The sequence below is a fragment of the Hyperolius riggenbachi genome, chromosome 11, assembly GCF_040937935.1.
Source record: "Hyperolius riggenbachi isolate aHypRig1 chromosome 11, aHypRig1.pri, whole genome shotgun sequence".
Lineage (NCBI taxonomy): Eukaryota > Metazoa > Chordata > Amphibia > Anura > Hyperoliidae > Hyperolius > Hyperolius riggenbachi.
The window spans coordinates 188,017,304-188,038,685 of NC_090656.1; the positions used below are offsets into that span (position 1 = coordinate 188,017,304).

The 21,382-nt window shown below is 46.3% G+C and overlaps 1 protein-coding gene across 3 annotated transcripts in view; it reads right to left on the reverse strand.

Annotated features, from left to right (window-relative positions):
• The window catches only part of PGGHG (protein-glucosylgalactosylhydroxylysine glucosidase), a 45,128-nt gene extending 24,730 nt beyond the window's left edge, over positions 1 to 20,398 (reverse strand). Inside the window, exons 1-8 of one of the 3 annotated variants that reach the window (XM_068261040.1) lie at positions 20,118 to 20,398; positions 15,685 to 15,949; positions 10,163 to 10,370; positions 9,332 to 9,761; positions 7,067 to 7,186; positions 5,449 to 5,580; positions 2,803 to 2,914; positions 1,976 to 2,048 (exon numbers count right to left, since the gene is read on the reverse strand). In XM_068261040.1, coding sequence (XP_068117141.1) covers positions 1,976 to 2,048; positions 2,803 to 2,914; positions 5,449 to 5,580; positions 7,067 to 7,186; positions 9,332 to 9,761; positions 10,163 to 10,370; positions 15,685 to 15,925 — 1,316 coding nt within the window. In that variant the 5' untranslated portion in view covers positions 15,926 to 15,949; positions 20,118 to 20,398. The other 2 variants (XM_068261039.1, XM_068261041.1) reach the window with 2 other exon arrangements.
• Between the last annotated feature and the right edge of the window lie 984 nt (positions 20,399 to 21,382).

The window sequence follows — 21,382 nt, forward strand, 5'->3', positions numbered from 1 at the left end:
GGTGCTAGCAGTGGTGTGCTGGGGTGGTCAGGGGGGGTTCTGAGGGCTGGGGTGGGCGATCGGGTGGTCTGTGTGGGTGAAAACAAGTGTTGTGGTACTTATCAGCAGGCTGCCTGTCCTCTCTGATGGTCGCACGACGAGTGACCATCAGCGGAGGAGGCAGCCAGTATAATACACTTTGTTACAATAACAAAGTGTATTATACTCTCCTGATTGGCCGGATCGCCGCATTTGAAACCCGCCGGCGCTGCTAATTGGCCGGCGGGTTTCCGTGCAGGGTGGGCGGAGCCTATTGCCGCCAGCGATCGCGTCATTGATGACGCGATCGCCGCACAGCCACCGCTGATGCCGCCCCCGCCGATGGGCGTATTGCGGTCGTTTGGGTCCAGTCTTTGCCGCCGCCCATCGGCTGGGGGCGGTCGCCAAGTGGTTAAAAACCAAATTCTTGGTAAATAGAGGAGTTAGTGGTGGACTTACCTCCTCCAAGTAGACACACAATGACTGTAGTAAAGACAGAGGTGCCTGGCTCTTCTACTGACCACATATGCTATTGCTCCGTTGTTATTGCCTGATGAAGCGGGATCAAACCTGCGAAACGCGTTGCATATTTGGAGTTCATAAATAAAATATATTGACTGTCTTTACTACAGTCGTTGTGTGTCTACTTGGAGTCGGTAAGTCCACCTCTACCTCCTCTATTTACCAAGAATTTGGTTTTTAAGCTCATTTAGCTTCCTTTTATCCTTTTGGCGCATCTGTTCTCCTGCATAATATTGAGTCCACCCAGGGTGGAGGGTTGAACCCCCTTTTTTCTCATCTACAGAGAGCGACTTCTTATTCCTGAGTGGGGTCAGGAAAATCTCCCCAACTGCCTTTACAGTGGTTGCCTAATGGTAACCCTGATTTGTGAGTATTAATATTTACTCTATCTAGTAACCATTTACCAGTACATATTACACTATTGGGGCTCTTGGTGTTCCTTGTTTTTATCCCCCTTCAACCTGGCTGGTGGAAGTATTGGAGGGTTGTGGAGCGTGATGGACTGTGACGTGGAGCGCATCAGCTATAGACGGCACAAAGTTAAGGTAACTACTCCGCTCCCACAGCCTGCGAGGTTTACCGGTAATCAGAATTTGTAGTCTGAACACCAGAGCTCTGCAGACCTCATGCTTACTATGTAGTAGCTAATCAGCTACTGGCTGCATCGGGCACACGATTACTAAAGATTAACACAGGCCTCCATCAGACACTTGCAGATCGCGGCGCCCAATTCACCTGATCCAGTTCTCACGTCTCCGCAAGAGAGCAAACTCTGTAATGCATTACAACTGCAGCGCTGATCAGAGAGCATTTTGACGTTGATTTAGCAAATACATGTAATAAGCAGGCCCATATTTACCTCATAGGAGCCTTTAGGCACAGATGTCCTGGCACCTTAGACTTCACACTCCATGAACCTACAAACCCCCACCAAACTCCACGGCAATTGTGCGGTGCGTCACTTTTCCTTTACCTGTCACAGGTAGCTACAGGTCCCCTTTAGTAGTAGATAGCCAGAAGTACCCTCAATATTAAGTAGCTAGAGGTACTCCCAAGTATCAGGTAGCTAGAGGAACCTCAGTATTAAGTAACTAGAGCTGCCCCTGACTGAAGGGAGATCTCATCAGTGGAATTCCGAGAGCCAGGTGTGTAACCTCTCATTTACACTGTAATCAGTACACTGCATAGGGAAGAAGGGAGGGGGCACTTGAGGAGGGAAGTGAGCTGCCTTTTCACCACTAAGCGCCTGTAGGCACGTGCCTACAGTGCCTTATGGTAAATCTGGCCCTAGGTATAAGTAGAGGATTTGCATTGCTGTTTCGGTGACAATATTTTTACCTTTATACACAATGCATTGCAATATGCACAGTGTCTTTGAATTCTCTTACTAAATACAGCTATTTCAGGAAAGACGGCAAGAAATGGTGAGCATTACCTGATCTGTGCGAGAGCGTTTGTGTAGGCGGAGTTATCAACACCATCATGATATTCATCTGGAGGCATCACACCTGTGGCAAAGCAGAGATACAAGTCACTATGAAAGTGTTGGTTTACCCCGTTAATAGCGTTTGGCGGCCGATCCACTATCCAATTCGATAATTATTATCAAATGGGATTAAAATCGGTACCGCCACACGCATGCCTGATCGACGATTGAACCCATTTTTCCGAATGTATCGGTTGGGCATGCTGGGAAATCTCGATGTGGTCGATCAGCTGCGTGGCTGTAATGGCGTGCGATATCATTAGCAACAAAATGTTATATGTGCTCCCCGGTGCCCATGCATGAAAATACTTTACCTGTCACGCCACCCGCTAGGGTCTTCCGACTGTCTGCGCTGTACTTCTGCATTCGGGTCCCACGTGACTACCAGCACACAGCACGTGGGGCGCGTGTTGGACATCATACATATGCCCCACGTGCTATAATGCCGGCGACCTCGCCAATGCGGAAGTACAGTAGACAAGTAAAGTATCTTTATGCACCAGCACCGAGGAGCACATAAAACATTTGGGGGCATAGGGCCGAGTATGCTGTCATGGCCGATTCCAGAAAAATGTCATGCTGAGATCGATCGTAAATCAGCCTGTGGTGTATGGAGGGGGGCAACAAATCTCTCCTAGATCACATTTGATGAGAGAGAGAGCTGTCTCTTGTTCGATCAGCCCCAAATCACCGGATATATGACCACCTAGTAAGCTAGTGGTTACATAACTGCTGGTGTATGAGAATGTTTTATCACTCAGTTCGGGCTGCTCTACCTTTGATATGGTAGCATTGTTCCTCTTCACTCCACACAACCCGACTACACCAATAATCGGCGACTGCGCTCACCACGTCCCAGCCCCCACCTGAAGCAAAAAGGTCCAAATCCTGAAACAGAAGAAAACACACACTGTCCATAGACTCTAATATATACTGTAAGCATCACCAGCAGCCACTGATTAGAGTGATATGGAACACAAGCCTCTGACATTGGCTTCAGTACCTCTCAGCAATACTGGAACATATTTGGGACAAAGGGGAGGACTGAGGCGCTATGCGTTTTAATGTACACTGGTACTCAGCGATCAGGTCTAGTGTTATTGTGTTTCTTATTTGCTTGAATGGAAGTATATTCTGTAACTTTTAATTTTTTTATTCTTCCTTGTTTTTGAATTGCTTAAAAAGTTAATTAAAAGATTAGGGACCAAAGGCTCTGGTCCCTATAAAGCAGACCTGAACTCGGAACTTCCTCTCTACTTCAAAATATAAGCAACAGCATAATAACCTTTAAAGAAAAAACATTTATTTGTTACAGCTGATACTTCCTGCTTTCATGGAAGCACATAGGTCTAAAATGCTGTGTTTAGAAATTAGCTGCTCTGCCAAGGCAGCAGAGATTCCTGAGCTGACACAGCTGAGAGATCAAATTACACTTGTGATTAAACAGAGATAAGGGGGAATTAGACAGGCTAAACTCTCTAAATACATGTGCATTTCTCGGTTTTCCTTCTGTCCTGTGCAAGAGTTCAGGTGCACCTTAACCCTCCTGGCGGTTTAAAAAAATCCGCCAGGGGGCAGCAAAGTAGTGTTTTTTAAAAAAAAAAAAAATTTCCATGTAGCGAGACGAAGTCTCGCTACATGATAGCCGCTGCTCAGCGGCATCCCCCCAGCCCCTCCGATCGCCGCCGGCGATCGGAGATCAGGAGATCCCCGTTCAAAGAACGGGATCTCCTGGAGGGCTTCCCCCGTCGCCATGGCGACGGGCGGGATGACGTCACAGACGTCATCGACGTCATGACGTCAAAGGGGACTCCCATCCACCCCACAGCGCTGCCTGGCACTGATTAGCCAGGCAGCGCACGGGGTCGGGGGGGGGTAAGGGGGGGCGCAGCGCGACGAATAGCGGCGGATCGGCGGCGATCGGATGCTACACGCAGCTAGCAAAGTGCTAGCTGCGTGTACCAAAAAAAAATTATGCAAATCGGCCCAGCAGGGCCTGAGCGGTGCCTCCCGGCGGCATAGCCCGTGCTTACCGCCAGGGGGGTTAAGGACCAGAGCCTTTTTTTTTACTTTACCTTTCCACTTCCTGATCACTGTGATTGGCTCACAGTGATCAGGCAGTCAGGAGCCAATGAAAACAGCTCCTAACCAATGCATGGAACTGCGCTGTCCTCTGTGCTGGAGGGAACGTGCTATTGCAGCCCATGCTCTGGAGCCGCCAGTGTTAAAACTATGCTGCATAAGGCTTAGGCAGCCTCAAGTGCGACGTTCCGAAAGCAGTTAACAAAAACAAGGTGCCCCCCACCATAAACAAAAGCTGTTTTAATAACCTCGTACCTCTGATTCAGGCTTGTAGTGCACAAGGCCGTTGAGCCCACAGCTTTGGGTTTCATACTACGTTGCTGCGCTTAATAGCTGGAGGGGGAGCGCAGATCGGGGGACCCAGGTGAGGAGTCCACTGTGCCTAATACCCCCTTCCTGCCTGCTACCCCCTCTAGCTCTGCTCGCCCCCCCCCCCCCCCCCCCCACGGCCAGACGGGTGCTGCCCCTCCCCCCCCCCCCGACTTTGCTGCCTGAGGAACCCACCTCACCCTGCCTTATGGGCGGCCTGGCACTGGCCTGGACTGATGTTCACCTATCTAGTGAGCACATCCCTGAGTCGCTTAAGGGTCTGATATGTGAGATCCTTACGGGTGGGGATGACTCACCTCTTCCGCGTTCCAGCGTGCGTTCCATTCTTGTCACGTCCTGCAATGCCGCCCACTGTACTGTAAATGGGGGGAGGGGCGGCGGCAACATCTCACAAGTCTGCCTCAAGCGGCAAAAAGTCTGGAACCGGCACTGGTCAAAGCAACCGTTCTTGGCCAACTTTTATCTAATGTGCGCAAGCACCTTAATTCCAGTCACAGAAATAAGACAAGATTACTCTCATGTTACATAATTATTGAGGTTGAAAAAAAGACATGTTTCCATAATGTTCAACCTTTTGAGCCTCGGTCCAGCCAGTCACAATGTAGCCAGGCTGGATTCCGATAGTCTAGCAATAGAAACTATTTGTACACTCTAGTGATCGCATCAAATCGCTACAGACGCACAGGCTGGGATGATGAGCCACTCCTTGCCCAACTAGTGATAAAATGTAGCTTATATGGTATAATTTTCACCAAGACAAACAAAATAATATACTGTATGCCATGTATGTAAAGGGGTTTTATAACCATGGTACTTGTGATGTGAAAATTAGGAAGGGTGAAAAATGAAACTATATATATCCCTGTGATGGCATAAATAATAATAAAAAAAAATTATTGCTGTATTAATAGCAACACAGCTGAAATGCCACAATTGTCAGGAATCTAAAAAACCCAGAAATGCGAAGTGGTTAAAATAACATTTCTCTATAGATATTATTGATTACCTACCTTTGTCATTTCATAGTACTGTTTAAACGCCATCACAACATCTCCATTAATGTGAATTTCTTCATCTCCATAGATTTTTGCAGGGCAGACTTCACATCCGGTCACAGCGCTTTCCCAGGCGAACTTGGCACCCTACGTTTTAAATAAAACTATATTCACTTTCTTTTGGATTGCAAATAAAGCAGCAAAATCAATAATGTGATGTCATTATCGACTGCCCCGTTTCTAGGGGCGTGCAATCCGTGCGACCACCCTGAGCGCTGAGGGAGGGGGAAGCCACGGCCTCACTGGGACTCAGCCACAGGGAGCGTGGCCCGACCTCTCCCTCCCTTCCTCTCTCTGGGACCGCCCTCTGTGCTCCCCACTCTGCTGCAGAGTAAGCGCAGGGAAGCCACCTACTGAGCAACTCACCTCCCTGCGTTCCAATCACCGATCACTTGCCGCTGGTCTCCTCTGCATAGTCACTGATACACGCTCTACTTCCTGCTAAACAGGAAGTAGGGTGTGTGTACGCGACTACGCAAAGGTCGCGGCTCTCCCCTTCAATGTGGGGGGAGGGGCACCAACCTATTTAACCTATACTGGGGCACCTACCTATCTAGCATATACTGGGGCCTCCTGTTTAACCTATACTGGGGGCACCTACCTACCTAACCTATAATGGGGCACCAACCTTTCTAACATATACTGAAGGCTCCTATCTAGCCTATACTGTGGGCACCTACATATCGAACATATACTGGGGGCTGCTACCTATCTAGCCTATACTGGGGGCACCTACCTAACTTATACTGGGGGCACCTACCTATCTAACGTATACTGTGGGCACCTACTTAACATATAATGTGGGCACCTGCCTATCTAACCTATACCGGGGGCACCTGCCTATCTAACCTATACTCAGGGCAACTATACTGGCTACCTATACCGGGGCACCTATGCCTGGCTACCTATACTGGGGGGACCTATACCTGGCTACCTATACTGTAGGCACCTATACCTGGATCCACCGGGGGGAGTGCAATTTTTATACCCTTGCCCTGGGTGCAATTTCGCATAGAAACTGCCCTGGTTATTAATGCCTCACTGGCAGTAATTCAGCTAGTGTAGCTGCTAAGGTGCAGCTGACTCTTAAAATGACACTGAAGCGAAAAAAACTTATGATATAATGAATTGTATGTGTAGTATGGATCATTAATAGAACATTAGCAGCAAAGAAAAGTCTCTTATTTTTATTTTCAGTTACATAGCTTTTTTTTTTAATAACATTGTATCAGTCTATCACATCTGCAAATACAAACCACTCTCTGGATTTTAAACTATGAAGCAAAGCACAAATAATGACCCTCTGAACTCCCTTGCAGTAAAACCTTATCTGAAGATGCCTCTCACTGTTTTTTGATGCATAAGTGCTTCAGAAAAGTTGGGTCTTTTGCACAGATAACAACTGAAGTTTCTTGACTCTTCCTGGACTGGAAAAAATAGGAGACTCGTATCTGTGCTCCTAATGTTCTATTTCTTAGCTGTACTACACATACAATTAATTATCTCATACGTTTATTTTCACTTTAGATTCCTTTACATATTTAATGCAAGTCTTACCATTTCCAGTACTCACTTTATATCCTTGCCATTCAGCATTCAGCATTGCTCCTCTGAGGGTCCGAATCCGATATTTAAGAATAAGTCGGGCCATCTCTGGGTGAAAAAGCAGAATATTCGGGTACATCCAAGTGTCCTGAATGCAATGCAGAGAGTCATTACTTTGTTACTTAAGATAAAAAATAGAAATCTGTAAACAGAACCACATATTGTACATATTGCCAGAAGGGCCAATCATAATCAATTGCTGCCTTGTGGAGGTATGGCCAAGCACCGCTAATGTGTGTAGGAATTGTGAGCAGTCTCCTTTCCTGCCTTTCCCCCCACAAGTCTATGTCCTAAGGTAGAAGATATATGTTCTGGGATAAAGAAGGAATGCTGGGATGTGTGGTTTGTAATCTATTGTTCTTCCGATTTTGTGTGTAAGTGCACTTAATTGAAGCACCCAACCACTTGTGGCACCCAAAGAGCAGAGATGAATTGGATTTGGGGGAATAAATGTGGTCCATAAAACAGGAATTCTATTCACTACCATATTACACTCTTTATAATCACTTATTGTGAGAAAACGCGGAAAAGCCGCCGCGTGTGCTCAGAACAAGGCGGCTGATTCCGCATCCAACGCGGCGCTTTGCAAGCGTGGGCCTACATCTGATAGTATGGCTAGACGCGGAGAAACCGCCGCATGCTTTGATAGCGGTGCGGCTGGTTCCGCGTCCAGCGCGGCGGGTGGTTCACAACACATGTCTGGTGTGGCTGGGACTGATAGTCCACACAGGTTCAGAAGGACGCGCGCGCTGAGAGGCAGAACTTTTATGACAGCCAGAAGGGAGTCAGCTGACCAAGCCGGTCAGCTGACGTTGCAACCAGTTCCCATTGGTCCAGCACTTAGGGGAGGCGCTGGATAGCGCTGTACTATATATACTGGGTGCTGGTCATTCACTGGTTGTCTGCCGTTGTGATCACTACGTGGAAGCACTTAGACCTTTTTGTCAGAATCTGTGTTGTTATTCTGTTATTCTTCAGACTAGTCCCAGGGTGTTGATGATCAAGGACCTCACATCCAAGTCTAGGGATCTGTATTACCATTCTGTTATACTTCAGACTAGTTCCAGGGTGTTGATGATCAAGGACCTCACACCCAAGTTTAGGGATCTGTATTACCATTCTGTTGTACTTCAGACTAGTTCCAGGGTGTTGATGATCAAGGACCTCACACCCAAGTTTAGGGATCTGTATTACCATTCTGTTATACTTCAGACTAGTTCCAGGGTGTTGATGGTCAAGGACCTCACACCCAAGTTTAGGGATCTGTATTACCATTCTGTTATACTTCAGACTAGTTCCAGGGTGTTGATGATCAAGGACCTCACACCCAAGTCTAGGGACTTGTGTTACCATTCTGTTATATATCAGACTAGTTCCAGGGTGTTGATGATCACGGAGTTCACACCCAAGACTAGGCATTGTTTATTATCTGTTATGACTTTCTGCTTTCCTGACCACTCTTCTGATCACTGATTCGGTACCTCGCTATATCTGATACTCTGTTGCCAAACCCTGCGTGCCTTAGGATTACCGAATCAGTCTCCTGTCTTTGTACTTTGTCTGTCCGTGTATTGCCGACCTGGCTTGCCCGACCTCGAGAACTATCTTCTCAGTTAAGAGATAGTTCACAGATCAGTCAGTGACATCCTGCCTTTGGTGTCACTCGCGCTCTGGTCCTTCCTACCCGTAGCCTGGCTCCTCCCTGCGGGAGAGTCCCAGGTTACTGGAAGGTACTTGTTCTCCAGGACAGTATTGCCTACGGCCCTGATACCTGTTCCCCAGGTATTCTCCTCAAAGTATTACTGTTGCACCAAACACTCATATTACTCAGGTATCCAGAGGTTAGTGATATATCTGATTATCGGTGATACTGCAGATCATCAATAATCAAGTATATATCTGCATTTTTGGTGATACTGCAGATCACCAATAATCAGATTCTCTCTGTGTTACACCGATCATTACACTTATCAACTTATTTCTATTGTAATTTCTCTGCTTGGCTTTGAGGCATTCAGCTCTAGCCTCATAAACTCAATAGATTCCTATATTTATGAGGATGAAAATGAGTTGTGTTAAGAGAAGACAAGCACCTCCCAGCCTTCCAAGCATATAGGAGCTGCCCATTAACAGCTAAAGGTTCAGGGACAATAACGGCCGATTCGTAAAGGCTATTAATGGAGGGGTATTCTGAAAAGCATGAAGGCTCAGCCCATGACACAACTAAGCATACCTGATCCCAGAAAACATGTCCCCAGTAATCTTCATTTCTTTGACCATTAGAAAGACCTCCAGGACTTATTCCATTGAATTCTTCATCAGAGCCCTGAGGCGGTAGAGCACTCAGAAGATAATAAAGACATCCATACACAGCTTGTTTGAGAGCCAAAGAGCCTTCTACTTCTATCCAGCTCCCTTCCCATAACTCCCTCCATGCATCTTCATGTGAGGAATAAAGGCTATTCTCTTCAACCAAGGCAAGACCCTCAGAATATTTCTCTTTCACATCCTGTTCTCCTTCTGCCACTGCTGTGAGGAACACCCAAGACTTCTCCTTCTCAGAAGACAAGGACAATGATGGGGGCACTGGAGTGTAGATCATGTGGACAGACTGCAGAGGGCAGAACCCAACCTCAGGGACCAGTGTGCTCCCATAGATGTACCTAAACAAAGTAAAACAAAATATATATTACATCTGCTTTGATTTATAGAGGTAATATACTTTGGATTTCCCAAGCTCAACATAAGAGATGGTCAATGAGATGTAAATATGGTTACATTGTTTGGAACAACACTGTCCTGCTGCAACCTCACTTATCTCAGTTAATCCAGAGTAAGGCAAGAAAACCTTACTCTGGGCTAATATGCCTTAAAAGCAAAAATAATTCCTTCCCACTCCACATTGGCAGTTGGCTCCCTGAATCAAAACGCAAGGAGAGCATGTGTGTGTGTGCTGTGTGTGGGACCTGTGTAGTCAGTAGGAACATTGCTGGTCACTGAGCTAAAACAATAAAATCTGCAGGATGTGACCCGAGCTCCATAAAATAAACCATGTCATGCTTACTGTGCATCCCAGTAGTCCGGGCCTATTTGGAGATCCAGATCTTCACTCACTGGCTGGAACTGAGTTTTTAGACTGACAGTTACAGGACTGGAGGCGCCTACATTCTTCAGGGTTATGATGTTTACCAGGAGATGCTTGTGAGAACGATGAGCAAAGATCTGCTGGGTGGCAGTAAAGGAAGAGCACTGTACGGCATGAGTGAATGTACCTGAAAAATCAGGAGAAATATCATGTAAAGGAATAGAAAGCTCAGTGTAACCTTCCTTCTTAAACAGAAGGTATTTGCAATAATTCAGCTTCAAGCGAGCATCTGTGGCCTCCCACAATGTATTGTGTTTTAGTAGGAGGGCTTTTCGGTCTCTTTTAGACCCCTATACAGAACTTTCCTAGAGGTTTTGGGTCACCCGGAGCTGCTTGGGTGTTCTGTTGTAAAGAAAAGCAAAGAAGCAGAAAATCCACGAAGGGACAAGTTATCAATGATTATATAGCGCCTTCCTCTTCTGTGACCCTGTACAGAGTGAGAAAACAAACCCAGGCGCGAATACAGACATTGGTTTATAATACAGAAGGAGGCCTAGTGCACACCAAAAACCGCTAGCAGATCCGCAAAACGCTAGCCATTTTTGAAGCGTTTTTTCTTATTAATATGAAGTGTTTAAGCTAGCATTTTGTGTAGCGTTTTTTTGTGTAGCAGATTACAGATATTGTTGCAGTAAAGCTGTTACTGAACAGCTGCTGTAACAAAAACGCCTGGAAAATCGCTCTGATCTGGCGTTTTATCAAGCGTTTTGCGTTTTTCCTATACTTAACATTGGAGGTGGTGCCCGTGCGTTAAGAGGCGGACCAAGGAGGTCTCGAGCCGTTGGCCAGGAGGGACACACGAGATGGGAGGTTCTTGGACACTATGTCCTATCAGGCTAGCAGCAATGGTGTTTCCCATCAGGTCCGCGATTTTAGGACTATTCTGATTGGTGTAAGTGTATTTCAAATTTATTGGCTGCTACCACCCATGTTTAGTATAAAGGTCAGGTATGTTTGTGATGTTATTGTCATACCCAGCTAAGCTTGATAAAGAGGCGTGTAGCCTTGAAACGTTGCACTACGTTTGCTGGAACATATGCATACTTTTTAATGCAATAAAAAAGAGCAGAAGATATTGATGGTGCCGGCCTCTTGTTCCTTGTATTGCTGATTGATCCGGAGTGCTGCCGGATCGTTGGCCAGGCACGTCGACTTTGAATCATTAAGGGAGTGTGCAGTCACACAACCACTACTGTATACTTAACATTGGAGGCAGAATCGCCTCCGAAATCCAAAAATCCGAAATCCAAAAAATGCTGCAGCCAAGGGAATATGCGTTTCTGCAAAACGCCTAGCGCTCTGGTGTGCACCAGACCATTGAAATACATTACCCAAGCGGATCCGCACCCACAAGCGGATCTGTAAACGCTACCAAAACCACTCGGTGTGCACCAGGCCGAAGTGACAATATAATTACTTATAGTGACATATAGTGGTTAACAAAATGTACAGAAACTTACAGGACCCAAGAGGGAGAAAGTGCTGCTACTGCGAGTTTACAATTTAAAGGAATAGGGAGGAAACTAGAGGAGGGCCAATATATAAAGTCTTCAATCAGGACTGTTTTGTCAGAAGCGGCACATCATTCATGCCCCCCCAAGTCTAGGCCCCTTCTCCCATAACAATAGGTAGCCAAACGTGCACCCCCCATTAAAAAGGTAACCATTCAGTATAGGTAGTTAGCCAAAGGTGCACAAAGTGTTCCCTCCTCCAGTATAGGTAGCCAAAGGTGTCCTCCCCTTATATGGCGCTTTGGTGTCTGTGGGAGTATGTAGCTTCCTGCTGCCTCCCTATCCCCAACACTCACACACCTGCAGACCTGAAGAGAGGAAAGCAGCGCACAGTAACCAAATGAGCAATGACCTCACTTCCGCATCTGAAGTGTACTCCGTGGTCACTGCACTGCTCTCCCCCGTTTATGTTGCCACTGATCTGAGCTCTGTGTGTGCGTGACGTGGAGGCAGCGGCAGCCGTACAAGTCACATGCAGGGTGGCTCTGGTAGCCTGGGAGGCTCCTGCTGTGGGTGAGGCCCCAAGCTGCTGCTTGGTTTGCCTGGGCGTAGCTGCATCCCTGATCAGATTATGTTCAGGAGAACAGCTTGGCCAGAAGCTAAAAGTGGAAGGACCTAGATTACAATGTGTGCTTGTCTGAAACAATGGCCAAAGAGTACTGAAAAGTAAGTGTCGATATTATTCTAAATATTTCTTGCTGGCTGGTGGCTTATTATCAGGAACCCTGAGCAGGTTTTAAAATCACAATTAGAACTTACCTGGGGCGTTCAGAGTTAGAGAACCGCACATGCGCAGGACTCTCACGCCGGCCGCTGTGATGACGCGTATCGGCCAGCGTGATGACGCATAACGTGCGCGGTGGTCACTCGTACTGGCGACCTCAGGCGGAAGTCGCCAATTAACGCTGCGCCGCCTGCGGGACCAGGAGAGGAGCCAGGAGGATGCCGGGGGACCTCACGGCCTACAGAGGGCTGGAGGAAGCCCCAGGTAAGCTCAAATTGTGATTTTAAAACCTGCTCAGGGTCCATTTACAATTCGCTTTTTCTCCTGGATTTTCTCCTAGGAGATAATTTTTCAATAGGTATAGTGTTTGAAGAGACTCTGTAACAACATGTTCAGCCTTAGTTCTTCTATTCCATAAGTTCCTATACCTGTTCTAATGTGGTCTGTCTAACTGCAGCCTTTCCTATTTGCACAGTGGCTGCATTATCTCTGTTATATGAGCTAATCTTCTCTCCTCTGTCGGCTCTGTCGGGCTGAGGCAGTCAGGCTGGAATGTGCTGTGCTGCTTGTGATTGGATAGAAGCTATACACACCCTCTCCAGGCCCCCTGCACACTCTGTATGACTCACACACTGAGCTACTCTTAGCTATGTCTTTTGTTTGTAAACACTGGATAAAAATGGCAATTACAAGCCAGGATTGCAGCAGGGAGAGGCAGAAACAGCACAGAGGGGCCCAGGAGAACATAATGAATAGTATGGTATGATTTTTATTGTAAGAATTTTAGAGTACAGATTCTCTTTAAGTACAATAGGATTGGGTGTAAAGAACTCGCTGGGCGATAAAGTGCTGCCATCAGTGTTCTCCCCAGGCTCTTTTAGCCGGGTGCTCCACCCGGCTAATTTTGGTAAGCACCCGGCTGACATTAGCTCACCTCCTCATCTTTTTCCCATGCTGTTAGTAGAGTTGTGCCGGCCATGCATTCCCCCATCGCGCCCCACCCGGCTACTTTGTCATACCACCTGGCTGGGAAAAAAATCTGGGGAGAACACTGTGCCTGATTAGCGGACTCTCCAGCATTTAACACATGCAAGTCTGACAACTGCATCAGGCCCAATCTGTAATAGTGGGCTTGAACTATGCAAGGTTTGGAGAGTGACAGGTGTGTTTGGAAGGGAATGCCAGAGGAGGGAAGAGTCACGTGAGAAATCTGTATATGTGAATGGGAGGAGGTGGTTCTAGGGGAAAAAAGAAGAAGGGCATGTGCAGACCAGAAGTTGTGGGTGGTATTATTTAAACAATATCCTAATTTTGTAGCATTGATCGTAATAGACAGCATGAAAAATAAACAGAAGAGGAAACAGAAACTTAATTTGTAAAAGAAATTTTAAAAGAAGAAGAAACAGAAAAGATAAAAATAATTTTATGGGCCCCTCCCCAGTTTTGCCATCCCCCCCCCCCCCCCTCCCCAGTCCTCTCCCCCCTCCACCACAGCTCTCTAGTTCAGCGTAAAATAGTATGTCCAAGGCTTCAGGAAATCCCATTTTTAAGGAGAAAATGCAATCCCTTTAGTTCACTGTACTGTACATTGCAAGGAAAATTAGATTATAAAACACAAATCTGTTGCCAATCACTCAATTGTGACAGGTGTAAAGCGAGTGAAATAAGGGTCACAGCTCTGTATAGCTTATTATTTGTCTGTCAAGATGCAAGTTTTTGGGCAGTCTGTACTGCAAATAGACATCCCTTGCCATGGTTAGAGTTTGAGCTTACTGGCAGAAATTCAACTGGCTGTAAGTTGAAATGAAAACAGTAAAATTACAAAAAAAGAAAGGTTCCTCCAACACAAAACTGCAGAAAAATTATAACTTAAATTACAAAAAAAGAAAAAAAAGAAAGGTTCCTTTCATAGCTAATTTTAAAATAATAATATATATTTTTTTTTAATGAAACATACTGCAATAGACAAGAAGGGGCAAAGTTAAAGGAAACTGAAGTGAAAAGAATATGGAGGCTTCCTGTAAAGATTGGTGTCAGCAAATAACAGATGTCTGGTTATTAGGTGATCTGCAGTATCACCAATAATCCAGACACTATACCTGATTATGTGGTGATCTGCAGAATCACCAATAATGCAAGTATAGCAGGCAACTGAAGTGTTAGCTAATAGCAAGTATAGTGATTGGTGCAACAGTAGTACTGATAGATTTAGCTATACCTCACCAGAGGAGCTGGTGGGTACTAACAGTACAGAGCCCCTCACCAGAGTCAAGGGCCCTCTGGTGAGAGTAGAGTGCTCAGACTAATCGAGTTGGCAACAGACAGACAGATACAGTACAAAATCGGAAGGCAAAGGCAAGGAGGTTTAACAGGCAGAGTCGGCAGGAAGATCAGATGGGCAGAAGTACAGAATCACTGAGTGGAAGAGTAGTCAGAACGAGCCAGAATCATACACAGATAATATAGTCTTTCAACGCTAAATAATTAAGCTATCAAAAGGTCTGAGCGCTAACACGAAGTATTCGCAACAGCAGACAAGTTGCGAGTGGTTCAGCAAGGCTTAAGAAGCAGAGGAGACCCTTCAGGTACACCCACTCCCATCAGCCAATGAGGAGCGGCGATCGGCTCCTCTGACGTCAGCCGACCGGCCAGTCAGCTGACGCGCCTCCTCCCCGCATAAAGGTCCTGTCGCCCGCGACAATGCGACCCTATGTGCGGCTGACAGACCCGTCCTCGGCGTGCTAGACGCCCAAGGCACGGATAGATCACTAGGCAGGGAGATGGAGGCAGCTGCGGTGGTAGCGCTGTTCACCGCAGCTGCCTCTCCTATGTTTGTTACACTTCCATATTAATTTCCTTCTAAACAATACCAGTTGCCTGGCATCCCTGCTGAACTGATCTGATGATGCTGATTTGGCAGCAGTAGTGTCAGAAACCAGCATGCAGCTAATCTTGTCAGATCTGACAAAAATGTCAGAAACACCTGATCTGCTCCATGCTTGTTCAGGGTCTGTAGCTAAAAGTATTAGAGGCAGAGGATCAACAGGACAGCCAGTCCACTGGTGTTGCTTAAAAATAAAATAAATATGGCAGCCTTCATATTCCTCTTGTTACAGGTGTCCTTTAAGATTTATCCACCACACAGCCCAAGAGGTAAAAAAAACAAGTATTAATTTGATTATCTGGATGAATTTGGCGTACATTACCTGTTTTGATGTTTAGAGAAAAACTCTCATCCACACCCTCTTCGCTTACAGCAAGCTGTACATTGAGGGGGCTGGGGACACTCACGCGATGACAGTCACCTACACACCCATTGTATATCCCATTCACATGCAGGACATCCCCATACACCCTCGTCCCAAGATACCCATTAGTTACTGTTGCCAGGAGACTAGGGTCTGAGGGTAGTGATCTGCTGGAGAAAATCCAGGGGGCTTCTTCCATATTTGAGACTCTCTTTTCAGTATTCTGCTGTAAAGCAAAATAAATGTTAGTGATAGAGTAAAATAAATTAGAGTCACTTTTTACATTCCATTTAAAACAATCAGAACAAATGCAGATTTATTAACCTCCTTGGCGGTAACCCCGAGTCAGGCTCTGGGTTGGAAAAAGAAGCTGGAAAAGATAATCCAGAGCCTGATTCGGGGTAGCCGCCAGGAGGTATGCAGAGACACAGCAGCGGTGTTTCCAACTCACCTCCTTCTGGATCCAGGCGCTGGCAGCCATTCTTCTTCAGGTACTCGGTGGCTCTGGATTTTTCGGGTGAGATTGCTGATTGTCGTCATGATGACAGACAGCGATCTCACTATAGGGATACAGTGCCACCCAGAGGACGGAGGAAGAATTGCAGCACTGGATCCCAGGGAGGGGAGTCTGGGCAGGGCTGCTGCAGATCTTACTGCGGTATGATTTTTTTTCTTGCTTTTAGGGTCTAAAAGCTTGTAAAAAGCATTGCACCGCTTTTAGACCATAAAATCTGGAAATAATCATTACTGTCAGGGAGGTTAAAGAGACTCTGTAACAACAAAAACCTCCCCTGGGGGTACTCACCTCGGGTGGGGGAAGCCTCCGTATCCTAATGAGGCTTCCCACGCCGTCCTCTGTCCCACAGGGGTCTTGCTGCAGCCCTCCGAACAGCCGGCGACAGAGCCGACTGTAGCTTCAATATTTACCTTTGCTGGCTCCAGCGGGGGCGCTGTGGCGGCTTTCGGCACGGAAATAGACGGAAATACCCGATCTCCGTCGGGTCCGCTCTACTGCGCAGGCGCCGGAAACTTGCGCCTGCGCAGTAGAGCAGACCCGACGGCGATCGGGTATTTCCGTCTACTTCGGAGCCGACAGCCGTCAGAGCGCCTGCGCAGGAGCCAGGAAGGTAAATATTACGTCATCGCTGCACGGAGGGCTGCAGCGAGACCCCCGAGGGACGGCAGACGGCGTGGGAAGCCTCATTAGGATCCGGAGGCTTCCCCCACCCGAGGTGAGTACCCCCCAGGGGACGTTTTGTCGTTACAGTTCCTCTTTAAAGAGGCACTGTAGTGACATATAGTAGAATGCACTAAATGATTCAGGATACACACTTTTACAGTAATATTCCTGGTTTCAGTATCAGAAACACTGTATATCTATATAATGCTGTATATTGAATGTAGTCCTGCCCTCCCAGTGATGCTTAGCCTAGGCTGATTAGCTATGCAGAATTCCCCCCAAGAGCATTCAGGAAGACCAGGTATGATTTGTACTTGCTTTGGAACTCTCAGTAACCAAACATTCTGCAGAGAACACCCAACAGGACTAAAGATGTTGCCATCTCTGATAAAATCAGATTGTCAAAATAAGGGTAAGGAAAGATTTTCCAATGGTGAAAAACTGACTAAATAATTTATATATATAATTTGTAAAAAAAAAAATAAGCAATTTTATTCATAATGTTATTTTTACTACAATTCATCTTTACTTTAGGTTAATGCATTTAATTATTTTAAACCCCATGTCTACCAAGTGAAATGAATTAACTGCTGTGGATCCCTCTTGCAGCTAGCTAGTGCCAATGCCTAAAAAAAGGCCAAGTTCCGTGCTGGTCACCATGGTTATCTGAGCACAGACGCCTGCATGATGAGCAGTCTCCTCTCTCCCTTGCTGCTTCCCCGTAGTGCCAGCCTTTACTGATCGTGTCATTAAGAGGAGAACGCTCAACATGGAGGCCCCCCCCCCCACACTTGTTTGGGGGGGGGGGGAACAAACTAAGAAGTATACAGAAGAAGATGACGTCATAAGAAGGAAGTGTACAGAAGAAGATAATGTCATAAGAAATGAATAAACAGAAAATATGACAAGAAAGAAGTATACAGAAGATCGCGGAAGAAGTATTCAGAAGAAGATGATGCCACAAGTAAGAAGTATACAGAAGAAGATGACGTCACAAGAAAGGAATATACAGAAGAAGATGATGACATCACTGCATGCAGTGTGTTACCGCAAAACGTTTGCGTTAACAGTGAAGCATACTTTTCATTGACTGTATGCAGCGCAATGCACGGATAACGGATCCCATTATTTTGTGTTCTTGCTTTAAAGTGAATGCAATGTCCTACTGTAGCCTTAAAGGGATACTGTAGGGGGGGGGGGGGGGGGGGGTCGGGGGAAAATGAGCTGAACTTACCCGGGGCTTCTAATGGTCCCCCGCAGACATCCTGTGCCCGCGCAGCCGCTCACCGATGCTCCGGCCCTGCCTCCGGTTCACTTCTGGAATTTCTGACTTTAAAGTCAGAAAACCACTGAGCCTGCGTTGCCGTGTCCTTGCTCCCACTGACATCACCAGGAGTGTATAGCACAATCCCAGTATGGTCTGTGCCTGGGCAGTACGCTCCTGATGACATCAGTGGGAGCAAGGACACGCAAACGCAGGCGCAGTGGTTTTCAGACTTTAAAGTCAGAAATTCCAGAAGTGAACTGGAGGCGGGGCCAGAGCATCGGTGACTGGCTGCGCCAACACAGGATGTCTGCGGGGGACCATTAGAAGCCCCGGGTAAGTTCAGCTCATTTTCCCCCAACCCCCCTACAGTATCCCTTTAAAGAGAATCCGAGGTGGGTTCTAAGAATCCAATTAGCATACAGAGGCTGGGTCTGCATATAATGCCCAGCCTCTGTTTCTATACTGTGTTCTTCAGTCTCCCCCCTACGCTCTGCTGTACCCCCATAAATCAATCGCCGTGCTGGCGACATGCAGCGTGTCACCAGCCGGCTGTTTACATGTGAAGTGTCAGTCTCTGCCGCTCCCCCGCCTCCTCCATAGCGCTGCTCTTCACCTGCGTCCCTTCCCTCCCCGCTGATTGGAGGGAAGGGACGCAGGCGGGGAGCGGCGATATCGGAGGCGGGGGAGCGTAAGAGACTGACACTTCAGATGTAAACAGCCGGCTGGCGACATGCTGCATGTCGCCAGCACGGCGATTGATTTATGGGGGTACAGCAGAGCGCAGGGGGGAGACTGGGGCAAACAGTATAGCAACAGAGGCTGGGCATTAAATGCAGACCCAGACTCTGTATGCTAATTGGATTCTTAGAACCCACCTCAGGTTCTCTTTAAGGTGGCCACACACCATACAATTTTCATGCAATCTGGCTGTACAATCAATCACCAAGTGCTGTTATACTACATGGATGTTGGTAAGATTGTATAAAAATTGTACAGTCATATTGCATGAAAATTGTGTGGTGGTGTGTGGCCACCTTTAGGCTAGGTTCACAGTGGAAGATGTGTTGTATTCCCTGTAAAAAATGGAGGGGAAACATTGCATTGTAAATTACTGCATCAGCCCGCACTCTGACTATCGCAGAGACTTATAACTGCGATGTGATTCTGTGTGTTACATTTTGTTTTAAAAAATGCCTGTTACATCGCACTGCAATGCCCCACTGTAAACATAGCCTAAAGGTCCATGCAACACAAGTTTTCATGCAATTTTTACACTGCAAACGATCGTTTTTGCTATATAGTTTAACGAAAAGGTGTTAAATTTAACGACGTGTAATCACCAGCGACAATTGTTCGAATTGAACAACCATCATGAAGGATCACTGAACCACTGATCGTTCAGACACCCCTTAACTTCCACAGGAGGGTTTTGGGATTGTTTAAATGATCGTTTGTGCCGATGTCTGCAGATGGATCAGGGAACGACCGTTTGTCGCCGCCTCTCCCTCATCCATCTGAGCGTGGCTGCCCAGCTTTACTGTTAGCCCAACACCTTTTTCTAGAAAAGGAATGATGGAATGTTTCGGTCGGCCATTTGTATATGTCTGCAATTATACTCAGGTCTCAGCCAGGTTGGCAGGAAATCTTTCTGTTCTATCTTATACAAAAAAAAATCATCCAAAAATGATAGCTACAATAAAATTCATCCTAATGCATCCAGTGTAATATTGCCAGTACAAACAATACACAAATCTCTGTAACATAATATCCTCCTTGTACAGCTCTGTTCTTTGTAATGACACCTCCTGGCTGCTACATACATGGCTGGCATCCCCCTCCCGGCAACTAGCATGTCGGTATGTCCTCCTGTCCCATGGATTATACTGAATTCTATAATGAGTGCAGCCAGCGTGTGGTTATCCATATAATCCTGCGATCACTCACCCTCTGTACTGCAGCACAGCCGTGACAGTCTCTCCTCAACAGGAAGGAAACTTTTTTTTTTCCTTGTCACGAGTTTAGGGAAACTTCTCTCTTCTCTATCTACAGTTCAGAGCCCAAGTAGAGATATCTCTCAAATGTTCTTAGACATCTAAACTGCTAGTATTTTAGTTGTACATTAGATCTGTGATTCTAAAATAAAAGTTAGACATCCATCCGAAACATACTTTCACTATTCAAAAAATAATATTACAGTTATTTTTATGCCAGGAGGAGGCAGTATCTCACTGCGAACTGCTGTACAAGCTGAGCTCAAAACTGGAACACTGCCCTCTGCTGGTCGAATAGGCTCATTAAAAGGTCCAGTAATGGCTGTATTTTTTTTTGTTGTTTTTTAAAACTAAATCTCAGGGACCTATTTATATACAAGCAGTGATTTGCTAAAAGATTGCCACTTCTTTATTTTCCAATTTTAAAGATTTCCGATTTTAACTAATCAATCAGAACAAAATTTGGTCGTGATCTATTGCTGTACTGATCCACTACTGTAATTGCCTTCAAAGAGTGATCTCAGCTCAGTTTACTGGAATGGAGTAGCTAATTGCCTGTTGTATCTACTACTTACCAAAAAATGTAATGGCCTATAGCCCATTGAACTACACTGCGACTGCTTAGGCTACTTCAGGGGCAAACCCAGGATTTTCAGGGGGGGGTTATGGATTCCTGAAAGGTCTCCCTCAGCCACGCACAATACAGTATAATAATATGGTGGGACATCACGCTGGATACACATAATGCAATTTCCCGTCTGACTGACAGGATCTGACAATTATTTCCTAAATGTCCAATCTGCTTCTGATCGACAACGGGATCTATCAGGAGCAGTTTGGATACAGATAATAATGAGGACAACCGACATTGGTAATGAAGGGGAAAGTGAAGCATTCACATAGCAGGGCACATGGCTGTGCTCATACCTAACCTGACTCTGTTAAAGAGTAACTGTCAGGCTGCAAAAGCTAATTTAAACCTCTATTCTCCTGTGCTAAAACAGTTTAGAAGGAAGCCAAAAAGGCAATACTGAAGTTAAAAATCTCTCTTACTTTTGATGTGTGCTGAACAGCAAGGCTGTTTGTAATGATCCGCTCAGCTGCCTGCGCAGGCAGGCAGCTTTTTGACCACTGTTCAGGTCTGCATTCTGCAGGTCTCTGGAAGAGAGACCTTTTGTCAGTTCTGCAGCTTGCTGCTGCTGAGGAATTTGCATGCGT